Source organism: Portunus trituberculatus, chromosome 41, assembly GCF_017591435.1.
Source record: "Portunus trituberculatus isolate SZX2019 chromosome 41, ASM1759143v1, whole genome shotgun sequence".
Lineage (NCBI taxonomy): Eukaryota > Metazoa > Arthropoda > Malacostraca > Decapoda > Portunidae > Portunus > Portunus trituberculatus.
In genome coordinates, this window is record NC_059295.1 from 995,445 (window position 1) to 1,020,107 (window position 24,663).

The 24,663-nt window shown below is 40.6% G+C and overlaps 1 protein-coding gene across 1 annotated transcript in view; it reads left to right on the forward strand.

Annotated features, from left to right (window-relative positions):
• LOC123517159 (piwi-like protein Ago3) overlaps window positions 1–24,663 on the forward strand; it is a 269,657-nt gene that overhangs the window by 197,294 nt on the left and 47,700 nt on the right. Inside the window, exons 10-13 of the mRNA XM_045277139.1 lie at window positions 13,147–13,251; window positions 14,865–15,030; window positions 17,907–18,085; window positions 18,363–18,557. Of these exons, the coding sequence (XP_045133074.1) occupies window positions 13,147–13,251; window positions 14,865–15,030; window positions 17,907–18,085; window positions 18,363–18,557 (645 nt within the window). The remainder of the gene's footprint in view (window positions 1–13,146; window positions 13,252–14,864; window positions 15,031–17,906; window positions 18,086–18,362; window positions 18,558–24,663) is intronic.

A 24,663-nucleotide genomic window follows, 5' to 3' on the forward strand; every position in this document is an offset into this window, starting at 1 on the left:
GAATATATTGATTAGGGCCGCGAACGCGAAGGACTGCAGGTTGCTGAGAGGGGCGGCCTGAGGCCGCCAGGAGGGTGGGTAGGTCGAATGTTGTGACGCCCAGGGCGGACAGCTGGGAGCTTTGTGGAGTGCGGTAGGAGTAGAAGCGTTATATAAGTAAAAGGTTATATTATATTATTTACAAGTATGTAGGAATATGAAACACAAGCTTGTTTTTGTTGTTGATTAGGGCCATGAATGCGAAGGACTGCATGTTGCCAGAGGGGTGGACGCCTGAGGCCGCCAGGTGGGTGGGCAGGTCGAATGTTGTGACGCCCAGGGCGGACAGCTGAGAGCGTAGTGCAGTGCAGTGGGAGTAGAAGCGTGGGCAGCGGGGCAGGAAATGCAATAGGAAAGGGCAATAGGGATCAGCAGACAAGCGCAGATGGTGCAAGTGAGCTGCGAGTGTCGTGTGGCCCAGGCGAAGGCTCCGGAGTTGTTATTGTTGTGATAGGTGCGTGAGCCCTCAAGGTCGTCAACCTCCCCGTTGTCATGGTAACGGGCTTCCCATTTTCTTCTTCACTCCCTTACACACAGCTGCTGCCTCCCTTCTCATGTCTTTTAATTATGTCCGCTTTTTCTTGTAGCGTAATGGTTTTCCTTTTCTTTGCATCACTGCTATCACTCAGGAGTTTTTTTTTTTTTTTTTTTTTTTTTTTTTTTTTTGGTGCCATTGAGCAAGATACTAAGATAGATATAGGAACACTTGCCAGGGGCGACGGTTTGGTGGAACTGAGGTACGTAGAGTGTTTTTGTATTCAAGCATGAGGTGGGCGGTGTGGTGGATAACCACTAGTGACGCCTGGCGGCGAACAATAACAATAAACCCCGCGCTTTATGATTTATAAATTTTCAATTTTTTAAATCTTAAATTGCCTTATAGTGGACTGACGTAAGTGCGAGTTTGACGTAACTCGAGACCAACGTAATCCGGGACTTTACTATATATATATATTTATGTGTATATATATATATATATATATATATATATATATATATATATATATATATATATATATATATATATATATATATATATATATATATATATATATATATATATATATATATATATATATATATATATATATATATATATATATATATATATATATATATATATATATATATATATATATATATATATATATATATATATATATATATATATATATATATATATATATATATATATATATATATATATATATATATATATATATATATATATATATATATATATATATATATATGTATATATATATATATATATATATATATATATATATATATATATATATATATATATATATATATATATATATATATATATATATATATATATGTGTGTGTGTGTGTGTGTGTGTGTGTGTGTGTGTGTATTTACCTAATTTACCTAATTGTATTTACCTAATTGTAACATACGGGAAAAGAGCTATGCTCGTGTTGTCCCGTCTCCATATCTATTAATGTCCAGCTTTTTCTTAAAATCATGAATATTCCTTGCGTTGACCACTTCCACGTCTAAACTATTTCATGCTTCCACCCTTCTATGAGGGAAGCTATATTTTTCACATCTCTCCTATAAGTGGCCATTTTAGTTTTTCCCATGCCCTCTCGACATTCTTTCATTCCACATACACAGATCTTCCCTATCCATTTTTTCCATGCCAATCATCACTGTATATTGCTATCAGGTCTCCCTTTTCTCTTCTGTTTTCCAGGGTCGGAAGTTGCATTCTTTTCAGTCTGTCTTCATAAGTCACCATTTTTGTTGCAGCCCTCTGTACTTTCTCTAGTTTCCTTATGTGTTTCTTTAAGTTCGGAGCCCACTGTATTGTTGCATATTCAAGCCTCGGTCTTATCATTGCAGTAATTATTTTCTTCATCATTTCTTCATCTAAATATACGAACGCCACTCTTATGTTCCTCAATAAGTTCAATACTTCTCCAATTATTTTGTTTATATGTCTCTCTGGCGATAGGTCATTGGTAATTGTCACCCCAAGGTCTTTTTCTTCATGACTGGTTTTATGTCTTCATTTCCTATCTTGTACATACTCCTGATTCTTCTTTCACTCTTGCCAAACTCTATTTTCTTGCATTTTGTCGTGTTGAACTCCATTTGCCATGTACAGCTCCATTTCCATATTCTGTCCAAGTCTTCCTGGAGTAGTTCGCAATCTTTGTCACATCTCACTTTTCTTAACAATTTTGCATCGTCTGCAAATAGGCTCACATAACTGGACACCCCATCCACCATGTCATTTATGTAGACCGCGAACATTACTGGTGCCAACACTGATCCCTGTGGAACTCCACTCTCCACCAAGCCCCATTCTGATGGTCTGTCCTTAACCCGCAAACTGCGGCACTCACATTCAAAGGGTGTCTCCTGGTGCGGCTAAATCAGCGAACGATTGACTTTCAATGAAAGATATATACTTTATAAAGATGTGTCACAGATATTTCATTTCACAATTCTGTAACTCAAAATTTACTGTAGCTACCATATTTCTAAGTATTTTTCGTCACTAAAATGGATTTCTGGCAGTATCTGGAGGCATTGTGGAGAGCGGGATACATATGCGGCAGGGGGATACACACAGACTGCTTGTTGCCACTGTTCGTCGACGGGACAGTGTTGTCAACGCTCGAAGAGACAACATTGAAGATTCAATGTTCTCTCTCTCTCTCTCTCTCTCTCTCTCTCTCTCTCTCTCTCTCTCTCTCTCTCTCTCTCTCTCTCTCTTGCTTGCTTCAAGAGAAATAAATGATAAAACAAAAGTATTTTATTTCTATAATGGCAATTTCCGTATAAGTAATATTCTTTCCATTATTCTGACACTAATATTTTGAATCGCGAATAAAGTAAAAGGCATCAAAGTATATGGAGTAAATAACATACATATGGAATGGATAAATTGGTCAAATAAAAAAGCATATGCACTGGTAATGGTAATGCGAAATATTGTCCTAGCCTCCTATTATTTTACAATTTTTTTTTTCTCTCTCTCTCACACACTTTGTTCAAAATAAATAAGTGAAACAAAAATACTCATGCTTGGTTCACAATAAATAAAGTAACGAAATATTAGTTCCGTGTAAGCCACAATAACGTACATATCATACTAAATATCTGTGTTTGTGTTGAGAGAGAGAGAGAGAGAGAGAGAGAGAGAGAGAGGAGCGACGATGAATCATGACTCATGACTCTTTCACATGACAGTGTTACAAACGTCTAGTGAAGATGGTCTTGTTTCCATAATCTTATTCGCTTTATCTCTTTTCTATTATACAAAAACAACTTCTATACTACTAAATTATAGCTTCCTCTTACCAAACATGAGACTCAAACTCTAATATCTATGAGAGGAATGCAATGTCGACTAAATAAAATCATAATGGTTTCATTGTTTTCCTTTATAAATATGATATAAATAACCAAATTCTTATTAAAAGGAAATAAATTACTGAAAGGTTATTAGAACACAAAAATAATTTCAAATACGAATCACAAACTTTATGGTTCCTGTTTAAAAGAGCGCTTCCAGAAGGCACAGCATTTTCCGCCAAGTCACCCAGAACTCAGCATTTTTTTAATTATTGTTCTCATTTCTCTTCCTACCAAAAGTCTTCCATCCATTTTAGTAAACTGCCATGCACTCCTCCTACCATTTCAAGTTTCCAGATCAGTCTCTGTGGTACCTTATCAAAGGCCTTTTTAAATCCAGATATATTCCATCAGCCCAACCATCTCTTTCCTGTATTACATCTATCACCCTCGAATAGTAACATATCAGGTTTGTCGCATGAACGCCCTTTTCTAAAACCAAATTGACACTCACAAAGTATGTCATTTTTCTCCAAGAAGTCTGTCCATCTATTCTTCACCACCCTCTCACACATCTTAGCTACCACACTTGTAAGTGACACTGGTCTATAGTTCAATGGGTCTCTCTTGTTACCTGATTTATAGATTGGGACAATGTTAGCTCTTTTCCAGTCTTGGGGCACTACACCTTCCCTTAATGAGGCATCAATTACTTCACAAACTTTTTCTGCCAGTTGCTCCTGCATTCTCTTAAAATCCATCCTGATACCCCATCAGGTCCCACAGCTTTTCTCACTTCTAAACTCCCCATCATATTCTTGATCTCCTCCACAGTTACTTGAAACTCCTTCATAATCCCTTTCTGTTCCATTACCAGTGGTTTGTCAAAAGCAGTCTCCTTTGTGAATACCTTCCGAAAGCATCCATTCATAGCCTCTGCCATTTCCTGGGATCCTCACTGCATACTCCATTTACTTCTAAACTTTCAATACTTTCTCTATTTTTGATGTTGTTGTTCACATGTCTGTAAAAAGCCTTGGTTGGTCTTTACATTTATCAATTATATCCTTTTCTTGTTTCTTTCTTTCTTCTCTTCTAATCAACACATATTCATTTCTTGCTCTTTGTAACTTTCCCACTGCTTAATCCGTCTTTTCCTTCTCCACCTCTTCCATGCATCCTCTTTTCTTGTTCTAGCCTTTTCACATCTATCGTTAAACCAGTCCTGCTTTCCAACTTCTCTATGTTGTCTTATTGGTACAAATTTTTTCTCACCTTCTTTGTATATTTTTATAAATTCCTTCCACTTTTCATTTGCTCCCTTAGCACTCTTGTGTGTGTGTGTGTGTGTGTGTATTCACCTAGTTGTATTCACCTAGTTGTAATTTTACAGGGCCTGGGTATCATACTCGTGTGGCCCTGTCTCCATATCTACACACATCCAATTTCCTTTAAAACTATGCACACTCCTCGCTGACACCACCTCCTCACTCAAACCATTCCACACCTCCACACATCTTTGTGGGAAACTATATTTCTTCACATCCTTCAAGCATATTCCCTTGGCTATCTTTTTACTATGCGATCTTGTAGTTCTATTTAAGTTTTCCTATCTCAACATCATTTGCTCATTATCCACTTCATCCAGTCCGTTCAACAGTTTATAAACCTGTATTGCCTAAAGGCCAACTTGCAAGACGTTGCAGTTGCGTCCTCCAAATATGATATAATTTTTTGTTCAGAGACTCTTGTTTCAGCTTCAGGCATGTTTCTGAGATTCTGATTCCTAATTTCAAGAGGCCTCTTCTTCTGATGATTCTATCCCTAGAGCTCATGTGTATATACTTATGTCCAGCATGCAGCGCTTCACGCATTACCAAATTTGAGTGTCTGTCATGAAATGATCTTTAAAATTTGCAGTCTTTTAATAACTACTATATCTTCTCTGTATATAGAAATCCCATCTTGATGATTCTATTTATGACTGTTTCTAAATTCTATGGCATCTATTCAAGAATCAGACCCTAAAGCTTCCTTTGTTTTGTTGGTGATGTTAATGCACATCATCATTGGTTGAACTCCGTTTCTCAAACAAATCAACATGGTCCTGCTCTAGATTTTAGTAACCTCACCTTGTGAGCAGATCGTCATAGCCCAACTCACGTCTCTAATTGCCTTGATCTTCTTTTTACAGACGCCCCTCTGCAGTAACTTTGCATCTCCTCCCTTGGTAGCACAGATCACTCTGGCTTGTCTTTCAATATTCAAACTTCATTTCCTATTCCACAGCCAATATCTTATTTCTAAAGTCACAGCCAATTCTGGTGTCATTCCATTTTAACAACATTGTATCAAATTTTACATTCTGATAGTCCAATTGATTCCCTTAACAGTGTTTTACTTAACATTAGTGAAAGAAGAATTCCTTCTAAAATAATTCAAGTCGCAAGGACAGTGCCTTTTAATGATGACTGCACTCTCACTGGAAAACATTGCTTATTGTGAATGGTCTCGATCTCACCTGAATCATGGGAAAATTACTTCGCTCTCTTTTTCCCAACTACATATTCTAGCGCACAATGAGTCAACAACACCTTAAAAATGTTCTGATTGGCACCTCCCAACCACACTCATTGGTCAGCTTTAAAGCAATCACTCTTTGGTGTGGACTCAAGTTTACCTCCTCTGTCATGTACTGACTTCAATCTGCCATAATTCTAAGGACAAAGCCAATCTTTTAGCTGTTTTTAACTCAAACAAAGTGATGAAGAGTTTGATCTCCTGCTCTTGTCCCCAGGACATTAAATTACACTCCATTGCCTTTAAGTCCTCCGAAATCTTAAGATATCTTAATGAGTTAGACTCATTCGGGGTTGTGATCCTTTTTTCTGCCTCTTTACAAAAGATTGCTTCTCCTCTCGCTCCAAAATTGGCAGTTATTTTAGAGCTCTTTTTCGTAAGGGTTCTTTTCCTATGCTCGTACTGCAAATGTTACCCTATTCCAAAGGGATCTTCATCCTCCATTCACCCCTGACTATAGACCCATTTCCATAACCCTGTTATCTAAGATTTTTGAGCCTGCTGGCAAGCTCTCAATCGTTTTTAGATATTAATAATTTGTTGCCATCTAGTCAGTTTGGTTTTAGAAAAGGTCAGTACTTCTGATGCTCTCGTTTGCATAACGCACGACATGCAAGCTGCCCTTGATGCTGGTCATGAATCTAGAGTAATTTCACTTGATTTTAGTTCTGCATTTGATCGTGTTAATCATAGAGCCCTTTTATCGAAAGTTAGATCTATTGGTATTTTCCGTCCATCAAGTTCTGTCAGAGTTCTAACAGTCAACAGCTGTGACTGTTGATCTGCCTTAGTTCTTTTAGTCCAGTTGTATCCTGTTCTCAAAGTGTTCTACCTCTTCTTTTTATTATTTATACATCTGACATGTGGTGTATTGAATCTAATATGGTTGCTTATGCTGATGACACCACTATATATGACAATTCCTTCCCCACAGGATACAGAGAGTCGCTAATGTACTCACTCAAGATGTTTCAAGGATTCTGTCATTGTGTGATCAGTATGAAACTGAACCCGAGTAAATCCCATAGTATGGTTATTCAGATCAAGGACACCTTTCCCAGTTCACCCTGATATTGTTGTCAACAAGTACCTATTCCTAATTGTTCGTCTCTGAAGTTACTCAGTCACCCTTGATCCCAAACTTACTTTTGAGTTGCACTTCTCCTTGCATCATCAGTCTCATGTAAAGTTGGTTTGTTACGCAAATGTAGGCGGATATATTCCTCTGATGATATTGTAAGAAATTGCTTTTACTCTTTCATACTGCCTCATTTTGAATATTGTCACTCTGTGTGGATCTCTGCAGCAGAGTCTCACTTAAAGCTTTTAGATAGAGCATTCAACCAGATTAAATTTCTTCTTCCTAATCTTGAGATTAATCTTCGGCATCGTCGTTTGGTTGGATCATTGTCCTATTTCTTCAAAATCATGTCTAATTCCAACCACCCGTTGCATTGTCATTTGCCTGCCCTTCACTACCAGCACGTGCTACAAGACAATCCTTGATCATGTGACCGTTCCTTGTCTGTGTGTGTAATACTTCACAATTTTCCCGTGTTTTATCCCAGTATCTGCTAGACTCTGGAATACAATTCCCAACGAGATTGTTAATTCTAGTAACATTGAAGCATTTAAAACTGTGAATACCTTTCTTCTCTCTGAACTCACTACCTCTTAGATCTCTACCAATCTTCCTATTCTGTTGTTCATTCCTGTTACTTCCTTTCACTTATCTATGCGCCCACTGGGCCTTTGGGTTTATGCAGTTATGCTTTCCAGTGGGTCGCCTTCATTGACCTCATAATAATAATAATAATAATAATATTAAATCTCCTCTTTCTCTTCTTTGTTCCAAGGTAAGCAAATTCATTTCTTTTAATCTCTCCTCATAGGTCATTTCTGCCAATTCCGGAACCATTTTTGTTGCCATTCTCTGCAATCTCTCCAACTTCCTTATATGCTTCTTTTTATAAGGGGACCAAACCACTCCAGCATATTCCAATCTTGGTCTAATTACCATACTAATTAATTTCTTCATCATATCTTTATCCATATAATGGAAGGCTAATCCAATATTTTTATCAAATTATACGTTTCTCCAAACATCTTATCAATATGAGCCTCAAACTGCCCATGGTCTTGTATTATCACTCCCAAATCCTTTTCCTTTTCCACCTTTTTCAACACTACTTCTTCACCCATCTTATATGACCCTCTTGGCCGTCTTCCACTCTTCCCATCTCCATCACATGACTTTTGCTCAGATTAAATTCCATTTGCCACCTCTTGCTCCACTCCCAAATCTTATCCAGGTCTGCCTGTAAAATTTCACAATCTTCTTCACTCTTCACACACCTACACAACTTCGCATCATCCGCAAACAAATTAATATAACTGTTTACTCCTCTGGCATGTCATTATATATACCAGGAAAAGTATTGGTGCCAGCACTGAGCCTTGTGGGACTCCACTCTCCACCACCAACCAGTCCGACTTTGCATCCCTTATTACCGTTCTCATCTCCTCCATCTCAAGTAGTTTTCCATCCACTTTAACACTTTTCCTTTCAGTCCTCCATAAATCTCTACTTTCCATAACAGTCTCATGTGAGGTACCTTGTCAAAAGCTTTCTTTAAATCCAAATATACACAGTCCATCCATCCTCTCTCTCTGTATTTTGTCAACCACTCTTGAATAAAAGCTCAGTAGATTTGTTACACATGACCTCCCTTTCCTGAAGCCAAATTGATGATCCGATAATAACTTATGATCCTCCAGGAACCGTATCCAATATTTCTTTATCACCCTCTCACAAATCTTACCGACCACACTTGTTAGAGACACAGGTCTATAGTTAAGAGGCTCTTCCTTACTGCCTCCCTTATAAATGGGCACCACTTCAGCTCTCTTCCACTCTACTGGTACTTCCCTGTTTCTAATGAGCACCTTATAATATCATATAATGGATCAATCAATTCTTCTCTACACTCCTTCAATAATTTTCCTGAAACTTCATCTGGTCCCATCGCTTTATCATCTTTAAGTTCCTCCAACATTTTATATAACTCCTTTTAGGTATCTTAATGTCATCCATGTGCACATTTCCTTGTACATTCTGAGGCTTTACAAACATTGTTTCTTTAGTAAATACTTGCTGAAACCTATTATTTAGCAATTCCGCTATATTCTTAGGGTCATCTACTATCCCTTGCTCTCCTTTTAATCTTTCAATGGACTCTCTCTTTTAAGTTTACCATTTATGAACCTGTAAAACAATTTTGGATGTTCCTTACTCTTGTCTACAATATCTTTTCAAATTTTCTTTCTTCCTCCTCCTTACCCTCACATACTCATTTCTTGCCACTCTATAATTCTCCTTATTTAGTATATTCCTGCTCTTTTCCATCTTTTCCAAGCCACATCTCTCTTTCCTTAGCCTTAACACAAGTTGCATTAAACCAATCCTTTCTTCCTTCCTCTCTTGGTTTATACTTTGGTACAAATTTCATAACTCCTTCTTTATAATATTTCATAAAAATCTCATATTTCTTTTGCACTTCTCTGATTTGTAACATCTCCTCCCAATCTAATTTTCTGAAATAATTTTTCAAACTTTCTGTGTCCATCTTTCTATAATTCAATCTACCACTCCTGTATGTCTCGTCCTTCCTTCGCTGTGTTGTTGCTATCTGCATTTCCATAACCACATGATCACTCTTTCCCAAAGGACACTTGTATTGTATATCTCCACATAGGTACACTTCTCTTGTTAACACCAAATCCAGTCTAGCCGGTTCATCATCTCCTCTATATCTAGTATTTTCCTTCACCCTCTGTTCCATCATATTTTCCATCATTAGATTAAGAAATCTCTCTCCCATGCTTCCTCTCCAACACCACTTACTAGATTTTCCCAATCCACCTCCTTACAATTAAAATCTCCTACTAGTATCACCTTTCTTTTCCAGATAATACACTTTCCAAACTCTGTAAAGTATCCTTGATCATATTGTCGTATTCCTTAATGTCCAAGAATTTGTTTTAGGAGGTACATAGGTCACCATGATTATTAATTCTTTTCCATCACTTTTTATCCTTATGCTTATCACTTCTGCGTTGTTCTTCCCATACCAAACCTTATCCACATTTATTTATTTCTTCGTCATAATCATAACTCCTCCTCCACCTTTACTCTCCTATCCTTTCTCCATATATTATATTTATTATCCAAATTTATCTTTGTTTTTCATGCAATTTTGTCTCAGTCAAACACACTATATCAGGCTTCTCCACCATCATATAGTCTTGCAATTCCAATCTACTTGACAGTATCCCATCTATATTAGTATACATTACGGTCCACCCACTGCTCCTCTAGGGGTTCCTCCGTATTCCTTCTTTCCACATACCACTTTCTGACTCTCTCTCCTATAACTCTCCAAAAAAACTTTTCTCTTTCCTCCTCAGACCGCTCATCATTTTTCCTTCTCGCCTCTTCCACCAATTCCTTATATCTTCTCTCTTCCTCATTTCTATTCTTTCTCACAAACACCTCTTTACAACCTTCTATCTCTCTTAACTTTGATGTTCTATATAGGATATCCTCCGCAGATTGTTGTGACTTCAGTACTACTTTAATCGGTCTGCTCACTCCTCCTTATACGGACCCAGTCTATGGATCTCTTCCACTTCTTCTTGTAGGTCTTTTTTTTCATCATCATTTAGATTTTTGAACAGATCTCTTACCGTTTTTAATTCTTCCTTAATTCTCTTAGGCTTATATGTTATATTTTGTTCTTTCATCCCAAATATTAACACACTCTTCTTCTTTTCTGCTATTTCCCTTATCAATGTTTCCTTATTCTTCATTACATTAACCAGTTCCTTGGACCTTTCTTTTTTTGTCTTCCTTCAACTGATCTTTAATTATTTCTTGTAATCCAACCATCTCTGCTTCCCTCGACTCAGTCCATTGTGTTTTCTTCAGTTCCCATTCCCTTTCAAACCTTTCATTCTGCTCACTAATTATTTCCTTAAAGTCATCTTTCTCCTTTACTACTCTCTCCATTTTCTCCTCCAACCGTCTCTTGTATTTTTCAACCTCCAGTCTCTTTTAACTCTTTCCTTCAAAGCCTTGCGGAATTCTCTATCCTGCTCCTCCTTACTCCTCTGAACTTTTAATTCCTTCACCAACTCCTCAAATCTCTTCTCCAACATTACCAATCTACCTTGCAATGTTGCCCCTGTTGAAGATGGACTCATGCTTTGACTGGCCACTTTCGGCTTTGCTCCTTGGGCCTTATCAACATATTTTGAATTTGGTAATTTATTTCTTACCGGTCTATCCATTTTTTTTTTCTTTACTCTTCCTGGGAGCATGTGGGTGTGTGGTCACTGGGGCCCAGGCCTGGTAGTTACGTGTGTGTGGTGGGATGCGTTGGCGGCTGCTATGGCTGGCCTTTGTGTGGTTCCCGCTCTGTCGTTTGGAGTGTGGAGGTTCTCACACCTCCGATCACTCCCATGTACACGCCACCAGGCTACGTTCACTCTGTACACTCGTTCACTCACTCTGGTCGCCCCTCAATAGCAATAGTGTGTGTAATTCACTGTTTGATCTGCTGCAGTCTCTGACGAGACAGCCAGACGTTACCCTACGGAACGAGCTCAAAGCTCATTATTTCTGATCTTCGGATAGGCCTGAGACCAGGCACACACCACACACCGGGACAACAAGGTCACAACTCCTCGATTTACATCCCGTACCTACTCACTGCTAGGTGAACAGGGGCTACACGTGAAAGGGAGACACACCCAAATATCTCCACCGGGCCGGGGAATCGAACCCCAGTCCTCTGGCTTGTGAAGCCAGCGCTCTAACCACTGAGCTACCGGGCTGTGTGTGTGTGTGTGTGTAATTCACTGTTTGATCTGCTGCAGTCTCTGACGAGACAGCCAGACGTTACCCTACGGAGCGAGCTCAGAGCTCATTATTTCCGATCTTCGGATAGGCCTGAGACCAGGCACACACCACACACCGGGATAACAAGGTCACAACTCCTCGCTTTATATCCCGTACCTAATCACTGCTAGGTGAACAGGGGCTACAGGTGAAAGGAGACACACCCAAATATCTCCACCCGGCCGAATCGAACCCCGGTCCTCTGGCTTGTGAAGCCAGCGCTCTAACCACTGAGCTACCGGGCCGGTGTGTGTGTGTGTGTGTGTGTGTGTGTGTGTGTGTGTGTGTGTGTGTGTTCTTAACATTACTGTATCAGTTTTTACTTTTCTTCACTTTCTTTTGCCCCTTTAGTTGGACTCGCAACACTTTCACTTTCTAAAGGTCTTTTTAAAGAAAAACATATCCAAGGAGGTTTGTCTCTGGCTCCCTTTCGGAATGTTATGGAAATGCGTAAGGCAAGTATCATTAAAAAAAGTTATAGCGCGACCAGTAGCCACTTTTTCTGGGTGTTTCTTTTGAATGAAAGCAGCAATTTCTTCCCACTTAACCAACGCCTCTAATCTCCTTTGTCACAGTAAGGGTCACAAAAAAAAAAAAAAAAGACACAAAAAGGAGATAAATATGATAAAAACAACACAACACAAGAGTGCGGGATCAAGTCTGTATGGTGGGAAACTTGTATTAACTGGTGGGACGAGCTGGCTGATGCTGGGTGGTCTCAACCACTCGGCCACCTAGCGGGAGCATCTGGAAATTCTCGTAACTTGTATTTTCTCTCACATGCCAGTCAAGATTTTTGCTTGAAAAACATCTCATGTCTCAAATTTCTCCTCAATAGAGTAACTTGTATGTAGAGGGACCACTGTGTATGTTTAAATACACTAAACATTTTTTTCCTGAATTTGACTTCATGAAATGGTTGTGTGTCTTATATACCTGTGTATTCTATTAGCTGTCAAATATGCTAAATAGATTTTTGTTTATATTGTATATTTCTTCATTTTTGTACTATTACATGGTATAAAGCTAGGCAAAAAGTTTAAAAAAATGACAGCTTGGAGGTTCTAGTGTCAATTTGAATGATTATCATAGGTTCTTCATTTTGGCTATCATGACTTTGGCTTTTGTGCTGTGATAGGTGCACCAATTAGGTGTGATAGCAGAGGATTGAATGTACTTTGTTTTGGTATCTGATAATTTATTTTCATTTTAATTAGTTATTTTTTCTTTCTAGGTGAAGTATGTGGACTACTATCAAGATACATATGGTATAAAGATCAAAGATCTAAAGCAGCCTCTACTGTGCCACAAAGTTAGGAAGAAAGAGCTGAAAGATCAAGTAAGATTACTACTTTTTAGGAAAGCATGAAGTTGTCTTTATATAGAGAGTTCCTTTTTTTTTTTTGTCTATTAGTGTGTGGATGAGTCATGTTGGAGCCTTGGACTTGTAGACAGGATAAGCTTGAATTAAGGGTTGCCTAATGGGAACATGTGTTTTGTTGAGAAATAATAACATTATAATTCTACTTGCATGATATTAATGATAAATCTTTCATTCAAACTGGTTTCACAAGAACTTTGATAATTCTCACTTTTTCAGATCCAGTTCAGATTTTCAACAACTTTGTATTAACTGAATGAATGGAAGCTCAAATTGCATACTGTATTCCATTCAATTTAGAAAATTCCCTTAAGGCCTTACATTTGGCACGGTTCATATACTCTTGCTTGATATTGGCAGCATGATGTCTTAACCTTCACAAAATCACTGCATTTCAAAAACATATCCAATTTTTCATCGACTCACTTGATTAGAAAATTTGGTTAATTCCTTCACAATATCATTGCACTTCAAGAAATTGTCTAATTTTTTCACTTGCTCACTAGATTAGAAGACTTGGATTATATTATTTGGAAAGGTCATATTATATAGGAGATTGTATATCCTCAGGAACTTGAAGAAATTGAAAAGTATGTTGAGAATCATTACATTATGAGAGATTGATTCTCAATGTAAACATAAATGAATAATACTTTTTTTGAAAAACCATTGTGTAAATTTATATAACTGATGTGTAGCTTATATATTCTATTTATTAACCCCTTCCTGGTGGCAGGGCAGATGAGTGAACTACCAAATAAAAATTTTTCTATATATAAACTCTACTGACTTTTATCCATATGTCTATATAGAGTTTCCCAGCAACTTGGTACTCCAGATTGACATCTATATATAGACTCTGCCACAACAAAACTGAACAAACAATTGAATCTATATGTAGACTGCGCAAAACTAAGCAAGTGACATCTATGTATAGACACTGCCGCAAAACTGAACTAACAATTGAATCTTGTTGTTTGTGTTTGATTGGTGATAATATATGTCAATAAGCTTGTATGAATGTTTTAGTTACTCACATCCAGGACTTGTGACCTGGATGTAATTTATTTCCATTATTCTTCATATTTTTTCACATACGTACTTGTTTTGTACCTATTCATTTTTAGGCAACATTGCTGGTTTGTGGTACAGATCTTTCTCTTTGATATGAAAGGCTGATAAAAAAAAAGTGTAAATGTAAAAATTTCCAGTATTAGCTTATGTGCATATGACATCCACCATCAACATAGCACGAGCGGTGACCAGCCTTGAGAGGCCATGTTGACCAGTGTTTGGGTATTTAAGATGCCAAATAATGATTTATTTTATGAATTTTGTTACTTGTAAGAAATCCTCTATATATAGGTGACACTACAACTTAGTGCAGTAAAATAAAAACAAACGTCTATATATAGACGATCTGACAAAAAGTCCCATTTTTTAAACGTCTATATGTAGATCCTCTGCCAAGAAGGGGTTAATTTCTTTGAAAATCTTGACACTTATCCTACTGCTGTTGTAGATGGAACTAGTTGGTGTTTTAGGAGCTTCAAGTGTATATTCTTTGCCAGAGCTACTCTAAGAGCCTGTGTTTGATACCCGAGCTGTGCAATATGACGGGATTGACTGATGCCTTGAAGGCTGACTTCCACGTGATGAAAGACGTTGCTCAACACACTCGCATCACACCTAATGTTCGTCATGCTTCTTTGAGGAGCTTCATAAAAAATGTGAATGGTTAGTAAGTAGTTTGTTTTATTTTGTTTAGTGCCCATTTTTCTTGAGAATGTCATGAAACTAAAATAGAATTTAACAAACAAGGAAATCTGAATAAGATTATATAACATTGATTATTAAACATTCTTATTGTTAGCAATTGATGCAGTAGTTGCCTTTCTTTCAAAATTGATAATGTTGCAGAATGTCATTGAGTGAATTGGAATTGTAAAAAGTTTGAGATTTTACCAGATATATATTGCTTGATTTAGTAGAAGTATGTGTATATTAATTACTTGATTATATCGTTGTTGTTTTTTCATATACAGGCAACCCCTGCTTAACGAAGGTTCACACAATGAATGTTTCCTTTTACTACCGTCTGCTCATTTAACAAACACCAAACTCGCTTTAACGAAATTTTATCCAGGTAATTTTTTCCAAGTTTGAAAGCCCCGCCGTATCATGCAAGCCGACAGGCTTTTCAATACACCAGCGCCTCTCATGGACAAAACGTGCACCACTCACTCTCCCTAGTTCAAAACAATAATGGCGTCAGCAGCAGTTCGTCTTCCCTCGCTCAACATGCCACCAAAACACCCTGCAGTGTCGCCTAGCGTTGCTACGAAGACCAGGAAGTCTTATTCTCGAAGTGAAGTTGGATATTATTCACAGACACAAGAGAGGCAAGAAAACTAATATCATTGCTTGACTCCATCTACTGTTTCTACTATTTTCGAGTCAGCAGACTCTATTAAGAAGGCTGGTGAGACCATATCTTCCTTGCAAGCTAAAAGAACCACCTGAACTCGTGACTCTGCAATGGATAAAATCGAAAGCCTTGTGGAATTGTGGTACATAAGTTTTGTATGTGGTACAATGATGCGCCCTTTGATTACATTCCACAGGTTCCCGGTTAGTGTCTTTCCCGTTTCACTCTCCCTCCCTTCATAAATTTAAGATCATCAACATTATAAAGATACGTACATACATACATACATTAGTGTACATTATAATGACTTAAATTAAACTGCCTAAATGTTTTACTTCATAATTTTTACTTTCATTAAACCTTTCACTGTACTATAATGCACTCGCTTTGTTTACTCTCAATGGAAATTGAAGTCAGGGGTCAAACTTGTTATAATTGGACCGCTTAACAAAAATATTCGTTTAACGAACGTTTTTTAGGAACGTAACCTGTTCGTTAAGCGGGGATTGGCTGTATAACTGAAATCTCCAAAATCTTATAGTATCTTTTTACATTTTGAATGTATGACATCGGCAAGAATTACTTATCATGTTTTCTTTCTGATGATAGTAATTCTAGAGATTAGATGTAATGTTTGTTTATTTATTTAGTAAGTGATTGGTGAGAAACACATTATGGTTGATGTGAGGCTGAGGTATAGAATATATAACTGCCTTTTATTTCATAGTTACTGAAACTGCACTACAATAAATGGTCCATTAGTTTCAGGTTTTTCAATTACATGATAAGGATAGTTGTGAAATTTGTGATTATATTAATGCCTTGTTCACACAGGGCGGATTGCACCGCCCGGTTGGAAAGGCGCGGTAGCATTTTCAATGATAGCCTATGGAATCGTTTACACAGTGGTTTGGAAACGCAGCAGTTTCCCAACCGGCGCGGTTGCAAGATTTTCCTCGCCACCGCGCAGTTTGCCAGCGTGTCGAGATACATGCAAACATATTACATCATTCACACAGGGCAGTGCACCGTGTGGTTTGAGGCCACTGAGCGACATTATTGGCTGTACGCCAGCCAATGAGAGAACAGGATGTGCGTTACTATGACAATCTTAGGGTCTGCCTGTGATGAGTCATGTAATGCCATTCAATAACAGCAGTACCGCTGTCTGCTGAGGAATGGAGAGGGATCAGTTTGACACTTGTTTATTAATCAGTGAAATTGAAAAATGCCCATTGACATGTTTGACACTGACAGAAATCCTACATACGTATGTGTGCTACGGAAAGAGCATACTACATATTATATAAAGTGAGTGACCTTTTATTTATTTATTTTTTTTTTTTTCTTTCTCTGTATTTTCACTTCAAGAAATGAGTATTTTATTTGTATCCAATTTACTGGTAACTGGAACTTTAGAAGGCAATTTTTTTCTTGCTGGTTTATAATTATATATTTTTTTTTTTTTTTTTTTTTTTTTAATAAACATTATAGTAAAGGACTCATCTTAATGTTATGACAAGTTTGTGTTGTGGCCAGATGGAATCCTTCATCCTAGTGTTGCTTGAAAATACGTCCTCTTGATTAGTTCCAGCAAGTCGTCAAATGATTTCACCGACATTCTCAAATGATTGAAAGACTTTTTGTCATGCTCTCTCAAGGAAGGATACAGGATGGTAAACATGCCGTGGGTAAGTCTGTCATGTAGAATTGGATGAACCCAATGTTGCCTTTGCCTCTGTTTGCGCCATTTCAAGCGGGGAGCAACAACCAAACACACGCTACTTCCTCCACATAAATCCTGACACTGTATAATATGCCTATGGAGAAAAACAAACAAATAAAAGTGGGTCAACCGCCGCAGTTACGCCGCTGCGTAAAACGCCTAGTGTGAACGATGCCAGCGTGAAACGCGTGGCAGTTGCCGCGGTGCAAACTGCCCTGTGTGAACAAGGCCTAAACATATAATGTAATAGATGTACTGTTGTTATTGCTCCTCCTCTTGGTGAAGTTTTCTTAACAATGCTGAAACTTCTTCATGACCTTGGTTTCCAATACATCTTGAAAACATAGTGTAGCTGCATAACCATCTTCATTTTATTCAAACTCCAGGAATGAGGAATATAATAATCAAAGGAAGTTGGTAGTTGAGAAGTAAATATAGTTATATAATTTTTCTTTTCAGAGAATGAAGAAGCTCATAAAATCCTTGCTGACTGGGGACTTTCCCTACAGGACAATAGTCTTCCCTTTGAGGGTCGCATATGTGCCCCAGAGACCATTATCTTTGGGAGTCAGGAAGTAGCAGGCTCACAGCTTGCTGACTGGGGCCGGGAGTCATCCAGGGAGAAAGTCATAATGCCTGTATGTTGTGAAAAATTTGTCAAATGTTATTGCATTTAGTATGTTGTCTTAATTACACTATTTACTGTTTATAGTTCCATTAGAGTATCCAAATAAGCTTTTACAGAATATCAAGTTTTATTATTTGCTCGATTATGAAATATTTTCAGTTTTATTATTTGCATGACCAGCATTCTCATATGTTTCCTGCTTTAGTCATGTATCTTACTTATTGAATATTATCTTTTACTTTTGCAATAGTATTTTCTGAGAAAGTAATTGTGTTTGTTACTTCTAGGTGGATCTGATGCCTCGGCGCTGGCTAGTCATCTTCAGTCCACGTGACCAGGAATGTGCCCGAAATTTCTGCAATATGATGAGAACAGTTGGCCGAAGCATTGGCATTCAGGTCGGAGAGCCATTGATGGTGCAACTACATGATGACAGGACAGAGAGCTATGTTGTAACTCTGAAACAGCAGTATCACAGTCAGGTATTATTTTTAAAGAAGTTTGTGGTCAATGGGAATTTGAAGGTTCTTTCTCATTGTATGGCACTGTTGTACTCTGCCATATTTCTGTAAAGTCCCTCTAGTTACCTTGATTTTTGTACATTTTTAAAAGCAGGTCTATGTCAAGATACTGCAACACAAAACTGATGTCAACAAGGTTTACATGAATAATTTGATTGGAAAAGATTTCCATAATTATATTTCTTCAAAAACTAAGCCATACCTTTCAACACCTTGCAATATAAGTTTTCCCCCATCATTTTGCATTAATTAGAAGAAAATATTCCAAAATGAGTTCTGCTAGATCTAAAATGTTTAATTTAAGGGGAACAGATGGTCAAGCCTCAAAATTTTTATACTGTGCTTATGTTAACAAAAAGTTTTTGAAGCTCTTCAAAACATACCCATATATCTTTTGGGATAAGTTCATGTAGTGTACTTAAGTGGAATAGTAAGGAAACAAGCTGAGGCAAAGGAATATACTATATTCTTTAATGTTTCAGTTATACAACCATTTCCAGAAAGAATGATTACAGACAGGTGACATGGCAATATATATATATATATATATATATATATATATATATATATATATATATATATATATATATATATATATATATCAGAGCTGGGCACTTCTGTACCTCGGTCCGCACCTCCACTCCTCCATACCTGCGGACCACCAAACGAGGTGCGGAGGTCCGAAGTGCAGAAAAATTTTCAGAAGTGCGGAACTAACAGGTGCAGGAAGGTGACATTTTAAGTCTGTACCTCTGCACCTGAGACATGTTGGGAAAGACAAAATCTTAAGTCCGTACCTCTGCACCTGAGACAGGTGCAGAAAAGCAAAATTTTGAATCCATACTTCCACATCTGAGATTTTCTAGGGAAAAAAATAGACGACAGTCTGCACTCCGTAGCATTACTTTCGGCCATTTTTGGCGGTCTGTGCAACCAGGCATATTTTCTCACCGTTTGAGTGACGTCACTCATTCAGGTCTAAGCATGCTCCCCCCCCCCTCTCTCTCTCTCTCTCTCTCTCTCTCTCTCTCTCTCTCTCTCTCTCTCTCTCTCTCTCTCTCTCTCTCTCTCTCTCCCTCCCTCTCCCCCCTCCTCCTCCCCTCCTCCCTCTCTCTCTCCCTCCCTCTCTCTCTCCCCTCTCTCCCCTCTCTCTCTCTCTCTCTCTCTCTCTCTCTCTCTCTCTCTCTCTCTCTCTCTCTCTCTCTCTCTCTCTCTCTCTCTCTCTCTCTCTCTCTGTGACCTCACTCAGTCATCCAAGGGGATGTGACAACGCTCGGAGGAAACGTTGTCAAATATTGTTGTGTTTGCAAAAACAATGCAAAATATATTTGAAAATAAACACAAATTACTCTAACTTGCCTTTTTAGACCATCAAAATGTATATGAACTACAACACCATTCAGTTACGAAATATTAAGTACCTAACTTGAGGTGCTTATTGGTACTATCACCTCAGCTTCTAGCGAACAAAAAATTGAACGCTAAGCTACACAGGTAGCATAGCGAATCCAGGAAGAAGGTCAATGGTAGTTAATTCCCAGGTAGTAGAAGTTAATTTCTTCGCCCCTCCACCTCTCCCTCCCTCCCTGACCCCCCCTCCCTCTCTCTCTCTCTCTCTCTCTCTCTCTCTCTCTCTCTCTCTCTCTCTCTCTCTCTCTCTCTCTCTCTCTCTCTCTCTCTCTCTCTCTCTCGTGTCTATGTATTCTTTGTTTTGTTGTTTTCTCTTATTGCTTTTTGCTTTCTCTTATTATTTCTTGCTTTTCCCTTTACTTTAAATACACTTCTAGTATTTAGAATGGTAAATAATAAAAACATGTTGATTTAACCAAATAAATATAGTATTTTGTATGAATTTTTTTGGATCACATCCCACATCCCCCCTATTATCTATTGTTTCTTATGACAATTACATGTTTGTTTTACGCGAATTTTGATATATGCGATGCCTCTTGGAACGCATCTATTGCGTAAATCAAGAGTTACCTGTACAGGCAACCCCTGCTTAAGAAGGGTAAAGAAAAACCTAACTTTTTCATTCGGTAAGCCCAATTGTTTTGAAGCTTTAATATTTTGTTTGAGGGGGGCTAAAAATTGGCAATTTTGTTCATTTCATCAAATTTTGGTGAATGTTTGCGGAGAAAAAAACAGTGCGTTGTTTTCGTTTTTTTTTTATTTCACAGACTTTGTTTCAGTTAATTACTGTGAAAAAAACACTATAGAAATTTTGTACATGTGCGCAACTATTCAGGCCGCAGTTTTTCTAATTTTCCTTTTGTCTGAAAAATAGAATAATTTTTTTAAAAAGTCATCGTCTCTGTGTCTGTATCTCGTTTTCAATTGACATCATCAAAAATCTGGCCCCACAAAATGGGATGTTTGAGTTACCGAACTATTGTTCAAAAACATCTATTATGAGTGAAGCAGCTCCAGTGCAGGTTTAGCTGTACTGACTGAGTGCACAATGTACTATCTGTGTAGTACAATGCCTCAGGGTATCACTGAAACATCTCATTAAAAATGAGGCCCCACGCACATAGAAAAACACTATCCTCAAAATAGAATCAGCACAATAGCGCAGTAACCCCTACCTACAATCACAATAGCGCAGTCACCCCTACCAAAAGGAACCAAACCCCCCCATACCCAACCTCCCTACGTCCCGTTTTCTATGTCTGGGAGGTCACTCTCCTGATAAGAAGACGCCGTTCCATGTGAAGCGCGAGAACAGAGACTGGCAAAGGATGACCGGGGGAGGGAACGAAGCGGTGGAAGAGGGACCCGATCACCCGCACTGGAGCTGCTTCACTCAAAATAGATGTTTTCGAACAATAGTTCGGGTTTAGCTGCATCGCAAGTGGAGGAAGGATCCGCCGCCAGACTATACTGAAAGGGAAGGGTACTGTAAACCTCTAACCTGGCAGAGTGAGGACGGTCCGAGAGAGCAGCCTACCTGGACCAGTGTGTGGAGGACGGTCCAGTAGAGCTGAGGCAACCTTTGGGAGGGGTGAGGTCTGGTCCCATCGGGTGAGTGCAGACCTCCCCCGAAGCTACCATCCCCCCCAAAAAAAAACAAAAGTTCGACCCTTCGGGTCGGAGAGGGAGGTCCAGGAAGGAGTAAGAGGGGCTCTGGAAGCGGCAAAGACTCCTTCTACCGGAGGGTAGGGAAAGGGTCCCTCGTCGTTGCCATGTAAGATGGGGGTGAGGGCCGGACCCGTAGGGTGGTTGACGACCTCCCCTGACGCTGCCATCCTCCCTCCAACTCCAACCCGTCAGGTCGAAGAAGGGGATCCGGGAGGCGGAGGAGGCCCTGCCATGGAGGTGCAAGGGACCTCCTCCATTGTGTGATCCAGATAGTGGGCTACGAAGGAGTGGTCCGAAGCCCACTGTCCATGCTCCCGTACCTGGTCCAAGGAGAAGTGGTGAAGGAAAGCCATGGTGGCCGGCATGGCCCTCACTTCGTGCCCCTTTGGTGCATGTCCTGGATCCGCCTCCTCTATCACCCCGCACAGGACTTTTGAGATGTGGATCCTGGATAGGGGCTTGTGGGTGTCAGGCCAGATAAACAGACGGGTATGTTGGGAACCGGAAGTCGACCCAACATACTGTCGCAAGGACTCCACAGGGCAGAGGGGGTGGTGGTGAAGTCCCTCCATCCACGCCTGGAGCACCATGGGGGCCAAGGAGTGTCCTTCCTTCTCATTCTTGGCCAAGAACTTGGGAGAAGGTGCTAGGGAGATCCGTCGCCCATCCCTGGAGAAGACCAGCCAGGATGGGTGCCGGATAAGGGCATGAAGTTGGGAAGCCCTTAAGCCACAAGCCATGGCCACCAAAAACAGTGCCTTCTGCAAGCTCTGTTGAGGGGTAGGATTAGTAAAAGGAGGGCCCCGAAGGAGGGTCAGGACTTTGGACAGAGACCAGAAGATCCTTGGTTTCTTCACAGGAGGCCGCTGGTGGAAGTGACCCTTTTTCAGTAAATCCAGGACCCGTCCTCTGACGGTGATGTTAAACCCCAAAGACAAGGGGCCGCCAGAGCAGCCGCATAGGTGGCGACGGTCGGGGCAGCTCTGCGTCTGAAATAAAACATAAAGGACAAGAAGTCATAAACAACAGGTAAGGAAATATATGAAAAAGGGCAATTGCGGAGAAAAGCTGGAAAGCCTTCCATGCCGACTCGTACTGGCGGAGGGTGGAATCCCTGGACCCCTTGATGACATCAGAGGAGACCGCAGGCGAGAGGGAGGTGGTCAAGCACGCCTGCAGAAACTCCACGCGTGAAAGCTGGAGGATATTCCAGACTGACGAATGCCATGGCCCCGTACTGCCAGTCTGTTGAGAGGTAGAGGGGAAGGACACCAAAGCAGTAGACGTTGGCACCAGGGCTGGGCCTTCCAGAAAGGGCGATGAGAAGAACTCGGCCCCTGAATGTCTCCAGCTTGCGCACCTCCCCTGTCATCACTGTCGTCGCTGGGGGAGGAAAAAGATAGACGAACCCCCATGTGCTCCAATCCATGAGAAAGGAGTCCAGCCCTCCCGTGGCTGTGACCACGCTCCTGGTGATGTACTGTGGGAGCTGATGGTTCTCCGATGATGCAAACAGGTCCACCTCAGGCAGACCGAACAACTCCACTAGATCTGTGAAAATGTCTGGGTCGAGCGACCATTCCACTGAGGAAGTATCGCTGCGGAACAACGCATCTGCCCAGACATTGTCCCTGCCCGGCACGTGCACGGCTGACAGCGTAAGATGGCGCGACGCTGCCAGGTTGAAGAGGGCCTCAGATGTCCTGAGGAGGGAGATCGACCGGGAGGAGCCCATCTTCTTCACACACTGGACTGCCACTACGTTGTCCATGTAGAAGCAGACGTGGAGTTGTCAGAGGTCCACCTGTTCCTGAAGGAAAAGCAGAGGCACCGTCAACTCCCTCACGTTGACGTGCCTCTGCGCGTCGGCCTGCTCCCAGCGTCCCCGGCCCTGTCGACCGTCGGACGCCTGGAAGCCCCAACTGCTGTCCGAAGCGTCTGTGTAGACTTGGAGCTGCAGCACTGACAGCCTCCAAGGAACCGCAGTCTCCAGAAGGCCCGGAGACAACCACTGACACAGCAGCTGGTGAAGGTGTGGTGGAACCGGGCTCAGACGGTGTGGGGCCGTCCGCGGAAACACCCTGTTGCCTTCCCACCATAGCCTCCTGCACCACAGAGGCCCCAGTGGTGTCACCTGGGCTGCAAACGTCAAGGAGCTCATGAGCCTCGTCCAAATGTGGTGGGTGAAGATGGTGGACCAGGAGGCCCTCCTGACCCGCTGCAGGACCTTCCTCCGATTGTCCTCGGACAGGCAGATGGTAGAAGTCCGAGTATCCCACCACATGATGTGCCACTGCAGAACTTGAGTGGGCTCGAGACGAGACTTGGGGAAATTGAAGTGGAACCCGAGGGATTCGCAGATGGAGACGGTCCTGTTGGTTGCAGCTTGGGCTTCCTCCCTCGACGACCCGTGGACGAGCCAATCGTCCAGATACATTATGGTTCTGATGTTGGTGTCCGCCAGCATTGATGCCAGAGTCTTTGTGATCTTGGTGAAGACCCGTGGCGCGATGTTCAACCCGAAGGGCAGGACTGTAAAACGCAGGACGCGGGAGCGGTCCTGCACTGCCAGGTAGGAACGGAAACACGGACCTATCGGCACATGCCAATAAGCATTGGCGAGGTCCAGGGAGGTTAGCCAAGAGTGCGGAAGAAGAGACTCCCTGACCTGCTTAGCCTGAGTGACGGAAGAAGCCATCGCCAGAGCCCCTTGCCAGAGGCGAAGTGCAGCAGAGGCAGGAGGTTAGCGCACAGGAGTGATGAGGACACCCGTGCGTTCAGATCCTGCCTCTGTGACAGAACCGTCAAAATCTTCTCCGCCGTCAGCAAGGCCTGAAAAGAGGAAAAAGCATCCAAAGCAAAAGCCTTGTCCTTTTCGGCCTGCCTCACCGTCTCTGACGAAGGGGTGGCTAAGGGAGGAGGAAAGGAGGGTGGAGAACGCACCGACAGCCAGACTCCCACCCGGGCGTCCAGAGAGTTCCCAACC